A 14,407-nucleotide genomic window follows, 5' to 3' on the forward strand; every position below is an offset into this window, starting at 1 on the left:
GCTAAATTTAGCGCATAAAAATATAACATGTTCATCTTGTTTAGATGATATTTATTAGCGAGTTATTTTGAATATAGCTTATCTAAAAGTTTAAGCTAATTTGAATGGCATATCTATTCATTAAAAAAAAACACAAAGTAAATAATCCAAGATCAAAGAAATATAACTTGTATTGCTTCTTTCAAAGGGTCACATACAAAAAAAGGATATATATACACAAGTATATACCCTTTTCTTTTTCTTTCTTCCAATAAATTTCATGTTAATGAAAATCCACCACCTTTCATCATTTGTCTAAATTCTTTAAAATCAACCATCCCATCACCATCCACGTCGACTTTCATGATCATCCTCTTACAATCTTCCAAAGTTTTACCTTGTTTCAATCCTAATGATCCCAAAACGGACCTTAATTCTTCCACCGTTATATATCCATCACCATTTTGATCAAACACGTTGAACGCTTCTCTCATATCCTCCTCTTCGTCCTTCTCGTCCATGATTGACTTGTACAATGTCCCGAATTCATCTATATCGATATATCCATCTCCGTTTACGTCTATTTTTTCAATCATATGAACAAGTTCTTGTTCCTCAATGTGTATTCCCAAGCTTTGTAACGAATCGTTGAGCTCCTTTTTCGTTATAGTTCCATCTCCGTTACGATCAAACATTTGGAAAATTCTATTTAGCTCTACGGGGTCCATTTCTTAGATGAAATTACAAAGAGAATGAACCCTTTGAAGGTTTTAGTATAAAAGGATTTGGGTTTGGGATTGATGATGTTAAAAGAAGCATGAAAATGCATGTGAGAGAAAATAACAAGGGAAATAATATTTCTGAGAAGATAGAAATAAATGGCTAAGGGGTTTAAATGGTGGAGGAAAAATTAAGGAGGGTGGTTTGAGGACACCCACTAATTTCGTGGAATCAATGATATTCTTTTTAAGATATAAAAATAGACACAAGATTCAAGAATATCTAATTCCACATTTCTTGGTGACTTTATTAATTATTCCGTATCAAATATTTTAGTTAACATAAATTAGATTTGATTGAAACTATTTGACGTTTTAAAAGATACATTTTGTTCAAATCTAACTTTATTGCTCCAATTTAGTGGTGTATTGAATTTTTTGGAGATAGATAAATGATAGTCTAAGCAATCGAGAAATAGATAATAATAGCACCTTATATTATTTATTGTACATAGATGTTGTTTTGTTGCCGTTTATCTGTTATTTTTGTTTTGATTGTTATTTCTTCTACTTCAGTTGCTTCTTCTTTTTTTAGATAACTTTGAATTGTTTTTCTTGAACCGAAGGTTTATCAAAACAACCTATCTATCTCTTAGATTGGAATAAGATTTGGGTACGTTTTACCATCACTATACCTCACTCTGTGAGACTAGTGTTTATGTTGTTTTTTTAGTGATATGTTATTCTCGTTTTAATTTTTAATTGCTTAGTTTGATATAAATATCGGGTATGAGTAAGTAGTTACTCCGTTTGAGTAGGTGAGTTTGGACGTCATCTCTTGAAATATGTCATTGTGGAACTCATGTCTGTAGACGTGAGGTAAAGGTTTAGGACCACGTAAAATATAGTGGTGTGTATACTATACAAGTACTAGTATGCATCCAGCTAAATATAGGTTGGAGAAATTGATAGATTCAACAATATAAAGTCGTAATAAGTGACCTTTCATTCATTGTAGGGACTCTTAAATCTGATTTTGAGTTACTCCGTGGTTCATGGCGGATGTGCTGCAAAGATTAAGGGGACCAGAGAATGCTGTCGAGGTGGCAAAATTGGCCCATGAAACATGACCGGCCAAACTCAAACAAAAAACAATGTTAGTTGTGTTGGTAGATATAGCAAATTCCCATTGAATTAGTCGAGATGTGTACATGCTTGTATGAGGGTGTGTTGCTCATGCCTAACTGCTAAAGACAGCAAGAGGCCATAAACCAATTGTCTATCCTGTTCAACATGGGTTAAAGGAACAAAAACCAGAAGCATCAAACTTGTTAATCCAGAAATTTTGGAAATCTAATTTCATTAACTAACAGCTACTACATTCTGCATTCACCATCCACTGCATTTCACTTGGCGTGGAAGCCATAAATCTGATAGATAGGTTAGTTCCAATAATTAGGTCATTGTTGACTTGTCTGCAATGCATACCGACTAAAAGATCTATCCAACTTTATCATATTGGCTTCCCAAGTTCTATCTTTTAAGATCGTCTTTACATACTGAATGGGAGAGGAGAGGAGAGAGTGCACAACTGACCATCAATAAACAACTGGAATTGACAACTGGTCTGTTGCACAAGGTAATTCTTATCGGAGATAGGAATGTGATCAAACTGTGTGTCCTCCAAGATCTCGTAACAGAAGTATCTAATTGTCAAGTATATAGGAATTGAAATCCCATTGCTTGCGAAAACAAAGATATGATTGGTTTTGGATAGTGCTTGCTTACTCCAAGTATTCAGAAACACGGAAAAGAATATAGCAGTACTGATATATATAAGCACAAGAACAAGATGTCAACAAAATGGGTGACTCAATGAAAAATATACAAGCATAATGCAAGTTGTTATGTTTAAATGGGTCATGAGATGTGCCAGGATCATTGAGTTCACAAACTCCAGCCAAGAAGCTCACCTTTTTATTTCCCAATTCCACCTTTTTTATCACCTAATCCTTTATACGCATGTACTATAATTACTACTAAAGAGCTTTATGTGAAAGAACACTAAAACGTGGAACTCTGAAGACTGTGGCTACTGAAATCAAATTAGCTAGTTCAAGCTTCTTGACTTTACCCGCTGAACTATAAAGTTTACATTCTTCCAAGTAAATCTAAGTGCCTTTATATTCGTGATCTGAAGATATGAAAATCGAAGTTGTACCATGAAAATATGGCTCAGTGAAAAGGAGGCTGGTCTGATAGAAGTAATAAAGTAACATTTTGAAGGTAGATAGACACAAGTACGAGTAAAGAAGGGGATGGGTAGAAATGTCTACATTCATTACAGAGAGAACTATGTAGTGACATATGGCTAAAAGAACACATGCAATGGCAATAGACAATGAGTACAAGGATAGATATGCTTAACGCAATGATAAATATATTTTAAGGTTGATGCGCTCAAGTAGTAAGGTCTGCGTACACCAGACTCCAATTGTGGGATTACACGGGGTATGTGTTGTTGCTCTCAAGTAGTATTTCAAGAAAGTAGGCAGACAGGCCAAAATATATTAGTACTCTGATTCAGGTTCAGAAAAAAGGGTGTTTATATTTTTTGCCCTTCACTTCATAAAATTTATTAGTTTACCAAAACAAAAAACAAAAGAAAGTTCAGAAAGGAAATTTGATGCATGACATTTTTGTGACAGTACGACAATAGATGAATGTCTAACAGCAGAAACAGATACAGGTCTAAGCCTTATTGCAGAAGTGATGGGACTACTGGAGAATAATAGAAGAAAGCATACATCTAGAGCTAACACATGACAATGCTCATAACCTCAAACAAACAGAAAGCTGGAAGAATGTTAGGCAAGGTTAACAACTGATTGGCTGCCTACTATCCAGTTCTCAGAATGAATTTAGTATGAGCAGTGATACTCTGTTACTTTTCTTAAGCATGTCGCATAAAATCTCTTTAGCTGGGATAGTTCCTTGTGCCTAAGGTCCCGATTAGAATCCTAACCCTCCCAATTACGAAAGGGTTTTTTATTGATCTCAGACATAGCACCACATGTTCTCCTGCTATGGGGTGTGACAAGAATCCTTGCAAACTGAAACAGGAGAATTTCCTCACAATAGAATGAATTTGTGTTGCTTTAGAAGGTCAGGGACATAATTTACTCAATAGTAGATTGTAAGTGCCTATAACTAAACGTAATGAATTCTTGTTGCTTTAGAGGGTCAGGTACATAATCTACTCAGTAAATACTAGCTTATACACTACAACTAAATAGAGGCACATCCAGTAGCACCTGATGTTTAGTTGCAGCTAACCGCGACAATGCTCAAGATTCTTGTTTCTTTAGAAGGTCAGGGACGTAGTATACTCAGTAAATAGCACTCTAGCTAATACATTACAATTAGTTTTCTTTATAGGCACATCCAGTGGTATGCAATCTTTAGTTGCAGGTGGTCTGGCGACCAATGGTCAAGAAAGGCTATGATGTTTTCCACCTCTCACCAAATTTAGTCGTAGCCTTATTTCTCAAGTCAGTAACACATTTTTACAAAGGCATAAACATGAATTTCAGACTATGTGATTGCAGAGGAATTACAAGCTCACAACAACAATTATGCCTTAATCACTAATTAGTTGGGACTTGGGACCAGCAATATGAATCTTTTATATCTACTCAACTCTATCAAACCAATTCCATTCTAGTACCGGTAAATTAAAGTGTCGTCATACCACCAAAGACAGATTGATATTAAAATAACTCATACAGGAATTGGGAAAGTATTCATTTAAAACGAACAAAGTTGTCAACTTTCAGACAATTTTGACAGAAATTGCCTATCAAGTACCATAAGTTCCACATTTTATTAACTCAAAGCACTAAAATTCCAGTTCACAGACATAGAAAAATATTCATTTCACCTTTTATGGGATATCCCATGGCTTAGGCTCAGGAATTGCCACAACCATTCCTTGAAGCTCCGGTGAGAGGACCACCTGACAACCCAACCTAGAATGCTTGTTCAAAACCCTAGCCCTAGAGTTCCTCTTCAGCACATACTGCTCATCGTAAGAAGCTTTTGGAAGCTTCTCGAGCCATTCTTGAGCAATGTGCACCTCACACTCGGAGGAGCACGCATCAATGTCTTCAAGGCGATGTGAATCCGGGTCGATTAACCCGTGGTTGGTTAGAGCTTTGAGCAGAGTTTGGCCCGAGAGTCCAATAATCTCCCGTTTACAGCCCTCAGGGTCAACGGCGAAGAGCTTGACGATCCGATCGGCGACTTTGGCGGAGCCGGTGCGGGATGAACATGAGGATGCGGAGGATCGAGTAATTGAAAAAATCGAAGGGTTTCGTGCGATTCGTGAGGCGAATCTCTGCATATTAGCAACGGCCATCTTCGAATGTTAACCAATTTTGGGGGAAATGAATGCCCTAAACTCTCCACTAGTGTGGAAGGAGAAAACTATATTTTTAAAAATAATTGTCCGGTTTGGATTCGTTTGTGTACACCTCGACTAATATCATCCTAAATAATTATAACTCACTGTCTATCTAGGCTACAACATATGGAAATAAATCATTTTTTTGTCTAGCCATTTCAATTTATATGACAAGTTTGATTAATTCATATAGCAGAATTTGATTAGATACGAATTCAAAGAATCGAAGACGTTTGAAGTTTGTGATTCAAAAATCATTTATAATTATTTATATAGTTGTAATTTGTAAATAATTTAATTTCTCTAGTTCACTCATCAAGAGTATTTTCTAAGCAATCATGAACGTGGAGTAAAAAAAGTTGAAATTGTTTATTTATCAAACCAAGGGAACAAACTCTTTTATAGAAATGAAAAAAAGGGTAAAAAAATGTCTAAGTTTGATCTAAAAATAGTTTCGTCGTCAACAATTTGGTTCAGAAAATGCTTGTAGGCACCCCACCCCTCGACTCGAAAATCACAATGTAGATAGATTACTTTTATATATTACTAGTACTAGTATATAAGATGAATACTGGAGAGAAATTGATGTGAGGAGAAATTATCATTTCTATTGCTGACAAGAATATATATCATGAAATATCCCACTCCTTTCTTTTCTCTTTTATAAAATTTTCATGCAGGAAACAAGCAAAATCTATCTTTTATCTCTAAAATCATTCTTCATTCTTCATATAATCAAATTTTCTTGCCCTGTAGCCAACTGTCGTAGAAATACAACGACTCTTGTGGTTTGTACTCAGGCACGGTGTGTCCAGATCCCTGAGGATTTCGGAAATCAATCAATTAAATCAAAGAAAAAATAGAAAACAAAAAAAAAACATTTCTTGATAAAAACATACCTTAATAGTCAGAAATGTGAGGTTGTTGGCATAACCTTGTGTGTAACTGCAGAAAAGATTTAAGATGAATTTTACAGAATTGCAACACATTAGACATGAAAAAGATTTAGAATTAGGTGAAAACGCGAACATACCCTGCAACTTGTTGGGAACTGCAAAAAAGATTTAAGCATTTAGTATGAATTTTACAGAATTGGATCACATTAGAGAAGTTAAACATGAACATGATTTAGTAGGTGAAAAACACAAATATACCCTTGAATTTTTTCTTTCGTATACCATGGCCTCCATTCATCCACGATTGCATATCCAAGTGAACTTGTCCATTTTTCTGAACCAGTGTATGGTACACACATATCGTGATCCCCACTGCAACAAACAAATGTGTCTTAGTCGATAGAATATACAGGAAATACATATAGACGATCAGTTTTCTTCTTTATATGTGTTTTACATAATAATACCACGAGTAATACAGAAGAATGCATGTTAAGAGACTCGGTAATCTATTGAACCTGTATATGAGTGCCCGATAACCCTGAGTTGTAAGGTTTTTGTGATACGGAATCATGCTTCCAGCATCATGAGTGAAGTTTAAGTGTTTGCATAGCTCCCAAGGACCTGTCACAGTTGCCTGTTGTACCACAAGATTGAACCATAAATCGATCACCAATTGGTAAAAGTAAATCATCATGTTTAAAGTTAGTACAAGATGAGTAAATTGTATCTTACTGGTTCAGCATGAATTGCTTTACGAACATCTTCATTGTTTAGCCACGCAGTAGCAACAGTATCATCCTGCATATTTCATTTCAGATTATGTGTCTCTTGAAGAGAATAAACAAAAGGAAAGAAAAAACCAAGAGTGACTTACAGTGCAAAAGACATTATTATGATCGAGAAGCTCTGGCCAAGATGGGACAAGTCCCTCTCTTACTGGAGCATTAAAAGGCCAAGCACGGCCAAACATTCTGGTTCTAACAGGAAGAGGCCTTTCTGTCTCACCTAGTTTACGAAAGCTCATTGGCAATTCTGAGTTTTTGGTGCTATAAGGGGTGTGGTAACACGGTTCTAGTATGTCATAAATGTTTAGTCCCATGACTTTCTGCAATAGGCGGAAAAGATGAATTTGGACCAATACAGAACAATGAATTGTTGTCACGACAAAATAAATCAAGCATCACAGAGTAACACCTTACCTGACTAATTTTTAATAGTAATAATGTACAGTTCTGACTGCTTGAGATGTAGAAGTCTCCTTTGCATGCAGCAGTTGCATCCTGAGCATGAAAAAGAATAATCAGAGACCAGTTGCTAATATATTGGAGTGGTAAATGTATAAACATACATTAACATTTGCTTTGTAACATATTTTTTGACAGACTACAATTCTAAATAAGTTCAAGAGTCAAATGATTCAAGCACAAGAAGAAGCAAATACCTCGAATAATTTATCTGAAATGAGGCCCATACCATGTTGAAATGGAACAATAGCATTACCGTCTATCTTCTCATCTGTCACGCCATTTCCCACCATATAACCCTGTGCAATAGAACATAAAGAGTTTACAACCCAGACAACTAGTTAAAATCTTGAAATGTATATACCTTAAACATGGACAGAGTCAGTCCTGACCTTAAAGTTGATGACGGGCGTTACTTTAGCATCGATACCTGAAAAAACATAAGCAGCAGAAGGTTAGTTTGTGTATCCCCTGCCTAGCAGTAGCACCAACCAATACATGATTACCTTTTACTACTTCAGAAGCCAGAGTTGGCACGTATATTCCAGCATAAGACTCTCCAGATATGTAGAATGGGTTCGTGAGGAACTCCGGGTAGATCTCAAACCACTAGCAAGAGCATCAGTTAGTAGAAACCATAAACGAGCTTAGACAGATCTAGCGTAAAACTAGTAAATTTATGTAATGTTACCTTGAGGAGAAACGCATGGGTTTCGGTTGCAGTTTTTAAGTCTCCTGTATTATAGTCAGCTTTATTTTTCGAGTAAGATAATCCAACACCAACAGGAGAGTCCAGATATATTATATTGGAAACCTGGAAGAATCAAATAATAATGAGTGGCTAATGAAATGTAAGCATATGATAAAAGTAGAATTAACACAAATAATAACCTTTGACCAACTGTATGGATTGTTATGCAGAATAGGCAAGCTACCATTTGCCTTCCCCAACTCAAAATTAAAAGGTCCTGCAATGTATAGAACACAAGACTCAACTGTTACACTATGCATTACAAAATATAGGCATTTGTTAAAAAATCAAGTCTTTTGTCTAATCGAGTATATCGATTAGAGTATTATCATCTACGATCAAAATATTTTAACCCGCTCAAATTCAACTCAACCAGTAAAATTAAGAATTAAAGTTGTTACCATGCTCATAGACAAATCCATCAAAGCTTGAACAGCCAGGTCCACCATTAAGCCAAAGAACAACTGGATCCTTTGATGGATTTCTTTCAGATTCAATAAAGTAGTAATACATATTCTTGCCATGGCTTTCATCTAAATTAACATACCTGAAAACCCATTTCAAATAATATTCAAAAAAAAGGTACAAAAATCAAAATAAAGTTTATTACATCTTTTTATCAAAAAACACAAAAAGAATCCATACCCAGCATAATGTTTTGACAGCAATTTGCCAGTGAAGCCAGGGATTTGAGTTACCAGTGCACCCTGAGGTGCCCCTTCTGTTACCAAAAAACAAAATGCCAACAATGTTAACACTATAGTATACTCTAAAATAATGTTTTTTCTAGCCATGTTTGGTGTATCAAAATTCAGAATTATTTGATGTTTCCCCTAAAAGAACACAAATGATGGGGCTTTTATAGTGTGAGAAAATGAAGTGTGACATCATTATAATAACTATTCCATTAATATTTGGATTAATACAATCTAACTTAGTCTTAATATAGTAAAAAGTTAATTATGAATTTATGATTTATATTTTTGAATAGTTTGACTGAGAAAATAACAAAAAAATAAAGTCTTATACATTTAAGGAATATTCATCAATTTATTTATGTATTTGGATTTTTGGGATGTTGGACGGACAAAATGACAAAGTAGAAGTCTCTTATATTTATGAATGAAATACAATAATACTATCTATATCATATTAACTAATTCTATATTTATTTTCAAATTATTACAGATATTTTCATTAATTAAGAATTTTGTATCATATTTTAAGTTGGATACATTGAGATGCAACATTCTCTGAAAAGTAGCCCAAATTAGGATAATTGAATATCTGAATAAGTTTTGTATCCGACTCCTCTCCATTTTCCTCAAGTTTCTATTTGGATTAGTGATGCATAACATAAGTTAATTTAAGTGGTTAAGATTTAACTTCCCAAAATAAATTTCTAACCATGATTTAAATAATAAATATATTGTATAATTTGTTTTAAAAATGATTATAATCCCAAATCTTTGCAATATATTAATTATTATCTTGTTAATAATTATAGAAAAACAAGTTTTCTTCTTAAAATTTTTATGCAGGATCTTTCTTTTATTTTCTTGTTAAATTAATCTTTTTATTACATAACATACCAATTAATTAAGATACACCACATATCTGTTAGAACTCAAATACAAATATATGGTGTATAAAAGCAAAAAGCTTATTTGCTGTTTAGATTATAAATTTATTCCAAGTCTAATAAAGGGGTGACTTACATACAAGTACATCAATGAATTTCTAATGTTTTTTTTTATATAATTATGTAATAATATAAATGTATATTAAATATTTACTATTGATGATGTTTAATCAGCTATTGGTAAAAATTGTGAAATCATTTAGCTTTTTGATTTTCGTTTACACCTACTTAATCAACACAACAACAATAATATCATACCCAATGTAATTCCTTAAAGACTTAGTAATCTATTATGAACCTGTATATGATTGTTTGATATCCCGAGCTGTGAGATTTTTGTGATACGGAATCACACTTCTAAAATCATACAAAAATGCATCCCAACCGCCAATAATTTGGTAAAAAAAAGTTAATTGGCACCCCTGGCTCGAAAATTACAATGTATATAGTGTGGGAGATGAATATTGGAGAGAAATTGATATGAACATGCTTTAACAGAGAAATTATCATTTTTATTGCTGATAGGAATATATATCTTCAAATACATTGTAAAATTCCAATATCCCCTCTCTTTTATAAAATTTTCCTGTAGAAAATAAGAAAAATCTATCTTTTATAAATAATTGAAGTTAATGTCTACTAATTAAGTCTTCATTCTTCATATTATCATATCTTCTTGCCCTCTAGCCAACGTTCATAGAACTCCAACGCCTCTAGTGGTTTGTACTCAGGCACGGTGTGTCCAGCTCCCTGAAGATATCCGAAATCAATCAATTAAACAAAAGGGAAAAAAAAAATAGAAAACGAAAAAATATTTCTTGATATACACATACCTTAATAGTCAGAAAAGTGAGGTTGTTGGCATAACCTTGTGTGTAACTGCAGAAAAGATTTAAGATGAATTTTACAGAATTGCAACACATTAGAGATGAACAAGATTTAGAAGGTGAAAACGCGAACATACCCTGCAACTTGTACGTATCTGCAAAAAAGATTTAAGCATTTAGAATGAATTTTACAGAATTGAATCACATTAGAGAAGTTAAACATGAACATGATTTAGTAAGTGAAAAACACGAACATACCCTTGAATTTCTTCTTTTGTATACCAAGGCCTCCATTCATCCACGATTGCATATCCAAGTGAACTTGTCCATTTTTCTGAACCAGTGTATGGTACACACATATCGTGATCCCCACTGCAACACACAAATATGTGTCTTAGTCAATGTCTATCCGTGTTTTACATAATAATACCACGAGTAATACAGAAGAATGCATGTTAAGAGACTCAGTAATCTATTGGACCTGTATATGAGTGCCCTATATCCCCAAGCTGTGAGGTTTTTGTGATATGGAATCATGCTTCCAGTATCATGAGTGAAGATTAGTTTGTTTGAGCAAAGCCGCCAGCGACCTATCACAGTTATCTGTTGTATAACCATAAATCGATCACCAATTATATTGTCTTTTTTGAGTGAAGGTAAATCATCATGTTTAAAGTTAGTACAACATGAGTAAATTGTATCTTACTGGTTCAGCATGAATTGCTTTACGAACATCTTCATTATTTAGCCACACTGTAGCAATACGATCACTCTGCATATTTCATTTCAGATTAGATGTCTCTTAAAGAGAATAAACAAAAGGAAAGAATAAATCAAGAGCGACTTACAATGCAAGGGACGTAGTTTGTATGTTTGAGAATCTCCGGCCAAGATGGGACAAGTCCCTCTCTTACTGGAGCATTATAAGGCCAAGCACGGCCAAACATTCTTTTTCTGACAGGAAAAGGCCTTTTTGTCTCACCTAGTTTTCGAAAACTCATTGGTAATCTTGAGTTATCAGTGGTTACATCAGGTACAGTGTTGTGGTAACACGGTTCTAGAATGTCATACGTGTTTAGATCGTCAACATTCTGCAATAGGCAGAAAAGGTGAATGTGGATCGATAAACCAGAACAATGGATTGTTTGAATCAAACATGACAAAATAACACCTTACCCGATTAATTTTACCTTGCATGTCTTTACAATGCTGACTCGTTTCATTGTAGAAGTTTCCTTGGCATGCAGCATTTGCTTCCTGAGCATGAAAAAGAATAATCAGAGACCAGTTCCTAATATATTGAAGTAGTAAATGTATAAACATACATTAACATTTGCTTTGTAACATATTTTTTGACAGACTAGAATTCTAAAATTAGTTCAGAAGTCGAATGATTCAAGCACTAGAAAATTAAACAAGAAGAAGCAAATACCTCGAATATTTTATCTGAAATAAGGCCCATACCATGTTGAAATGGAACAAGAGCATTAGCGTCTATTATATCATCTGTCACGCCATTTCCCACCATGTAACCCTGTGCAATAGAACATAAAGAGTTTACAGCCCAGACAACTAGTTAAAATCTTGAAGTGTATATACCTTAAACATGAACGGTTCAATGTAATCAGTGACCTAAAGTCAGCCATTAAGTAAATGTCTGAAGTATATTGAATAAAATTAGCCCTGACCTTAAAGTTGATGGCGGGCTTTACTCCAGCATCAATACCTAAAAAACATAAGCAGAAGAAGGTTAGTTTCTTAATCCCCTGAACACCACCAATCAATACATGTTCATTTAAGATCCAGATTACCTTTTGCTATATCAGAAGCCAGAGTTGGTACGTATATTCCAGCATAAGACTCTCCAGATATGTAAAATTGGTTCGTGAGGAACTCCGGGTAAATCTCAAACCACTAGCAAGAGCATCAGTTAGTAGAAACCATAAACGAGCTAGGACATAGCTAGTATAAAACTACATTACAAAAGAAAGTGTGAATTACATGAGGATTTTCCTAGGGATTAGTATGAAAATCCGCAGGAAACTTATTTTCCTACAAATTTTAATACTAATCCCCAAGAAAATCCCCATGTAATTCGCACTTTTCTTGTAGTGATAGCTAGTAATTAAATTTATGTAATGTTACCTTGAGGAGAAACGAATGGGTATCGGATGCAGTCTTTAAGTCCCCTGTGTTATAGTCAGCTTTATCGTTCGAGTAAGATAATCCAACACCAACAGGAGCATCCAGATATATTATATTGGAAACCTAGAAGAATCAAATCATAATGAGTGAGTACTAATAAAATGTAAGCATATGATAAAAGTAGAATTAACACAAATAATAACCTTAGACCAACTGTATGGATTGTTATGCAGAATGGGCAGGCTATCATTTGTCTTTCCCGCCTCAAAATTAAAAGGTCCTGCAATGTATACAACACAAGAATCAACTGTTACTTGAATTGTTAACATTATTCTTTATAAAATATAGACATTTGTAAAAGAATCAAGTCCTTTATCTGATTGAATATTTCGATTAGAATATTATCATGAGTCTTAACCATCAGAATGACTATTCAAGTTTAAGACTATTATGTTGGTTCAATTCTTTATTTTAAAAAATATATAAATTAGACCTTAATTGATCTACGACAACATCAATATGCATATCTTTTTATAAGTAAATTCTTATTAATAGAAATTATCTACAAATAATACATCATACTAATTTTGATGAGAGAACAATAGTGATACTACTTGTGAGATTCATTCCATAAGTTGTACACACACGTTAACAAATTTTGGGGCCCTTTTTCTAGATCAAATCGTTATCTAACAAAATTTCTTTCCTTTTATTGTAAAAAAATAATTTCTTTTAAAAATATATTTAAATATAAGAAAAATATACAAATTTATTGATAAAAAGTGGGAGCCAAAAGCTAGGCTTTACCCAAAAGCCGGCTCCTTGTATATACAACAAGAACAACAACAACAACAACAACATAAATTTCACAAGTCAAATCTAGAGAGGGCTGATTAAAACTCGTTCATTTATTAGTTCAATCCGTTTCAATCCATCAAAATTTAGACTGATATCTATCCCTGATAATCTATAAAAAATCTAGTCAAAATATTTTAATCCGCCCAAATTCAGCCCAACGCATAAGTAGAAGTAGAGTTGTTACCATGCTCATAGACAAAGCCATCAAAGCTTGAACAGCCAGGTCCACCATTAAGCCAAAGAACAACTGGATCCTTTGATGGATTTCTTTCAGATTCAACAAAGTAGTAATACAAATTCTTGCCATGACTCTCATCTATATTAACATACCTGAAAATCCCATTTCAAGAAACATTCAAAAAAAAAGGAAGAAAAATCAAGATAAAGTTTACATCTTTTTATTAAAAAAAAACACAAAAAGAATACATACCCAGCATAGTGTTTTGAGTTAAAAGTGCCATTGAATCCAGGGAGTTGAGTGACCAGTGCACTCTGAGGTACCCCTTCTGTTACCAAAAACAAAAATGCCAAGAATGTTAAGACTATATTATACTGTAAAAAAATGTTTATTCTTGCCATTTTTGGTGTATCAAAATTCAGAATTCTTTAATATTTTCCCTAAAACAACACAAATGATGGGGTTTTATAGTTTGAGAAAATGAAATGTGATATCATTATAATAACTTTTCCATCAATTTTTGCTTTTGACCAAGATTAATGTAATCTATTTTGGTCTTCCAAATATAAATATGTCATTTATTTATATTTTTTTCCTAATAAAGAATAGATTTGTCAAAACAGGTCAGCCTAGCCCCATCCCGTCTAAGTTTCACGGGCCAAAAAAATTGATGGGTTAAGACAGGCTGACGGGCCTTGAAGTG

At 33.8% G+C, this 14,407-nt stretch overlaps 4 protein-coding genes across 4 annotated transcripts; all 4 read right to left on the bottom strand.

Moving 5' to 3' along the window:
* Positions 1-196: 196 nt before the first annotated feature.
* On the bottom strand, positions 197-834 carry LOC102594210 (calmodulin-like protein 3). Its single transcript, XM_006366760.2, has one exon. The coding sequence runs from the start codon at positions 705-707 to the stop codon at positions 258-260; it is 450 nt and encodes a 149-aa protein (XP_006366822.1). The 5' UTR covers positions 708-834; the 3' UTR covers positions 197-257.
* Positions 835-4,446: 3,612 nt separating this feature from the next.
* LOC102594547 (putidaredoxin-like) lies at positions 4,447-5,194 on the bottom strand. Its single transcript, XM_006366761.2, has one exon. The coding sequence runs from the start codon at positions 5,113-5,115 to the stop codon at positions 4,642-4,644; it is 474 nt and encodes a 157-aa protein (XP_006366823.1). The 5' UTR covers positions 5,116-5,194; the 3' UTR covers positions 4,447-4,641.
* Positions 5,195-5,895: 701 nt separating this feature from the next.
* On the bottom strand, positions 5,896-8,848 carry LOC102595868 (serine carboxypeptidase-like 20). The gene is made up of 14 exons (XM_006366765.1): positions 8,700-8,848; positions 8,456-8,601; positions 8,195-8,271; positions 7,995-8,117; positions 7,810-7,912; positions 7,696-7,733; positions 7,501-7,602; positions 7,259-7,339; positions 6,934-7,164; positions 6,792-6,857; positions 6,575-6,693; positions 6,315-6,428; positions 6,060-6,105; positions 5,896-5,979 (listed from the first exon to the last, which is right to left on the bottom strand). The coding sequence occupies exons 1-14, from the start codon at positions 8,846-8,848 to the stop codon at positions 5,896-5,898; spliced, it is 1,479 nt and encodes a 492-aa protein (XP_006366827.1).
* A 1,514-nt stretch (positions 8,849-10,362) lies between these two features.
* On the bottom strand, positions 10,363-14,105 carry LOC102595531 (serine carboxypeptidase-like 20). Its single transcript, XM_006366764.1, has 14 exons — positions 13,957-14,105; positions 13,711-13,856; positions 12,872-12,948; positions 12,669-12,791; positions 12,335-12,437; positions 12,212-12,249; positions 11,956-12,057; positions 11,700-11,780; positions 11,372-11,614; positions 11,230-11,295; positions 11,005-11,126; positions 10,782-10,895; positions 10,530-10,575; positions 10,363-10,446 (listed from the first exon to the last, which is right to left on the bottom strand). The coding sequence occupies exons 1-14, from the start codon at positions 14,103-14,105 to the stop codon at positions 10,363-10,365; spliced, it is 1,494 nt and encodes a 497-aa protein (XP_006366826.1).
* Positions 14,106-14,407: the final 302 nt, after the last annotated feature.

Source organism: Solanum tuberosum, unplaced genomic scaffold (genome assembly GCF_000226075.1).
Source record: "Solanum tuberosum cultivar DM 1-3 516 R44 unplaced genomic scaffold, SolTub_3.0 scf00686, whole genome shotgun sequence".
In the NCBI taxonomy this organism is placed as follows: Eukaryota; Viridiplantae; Streptophyta; class Magnoliopsida; order Solanales; family Solanaceae; genus Solanum; species Solanum tuberosum.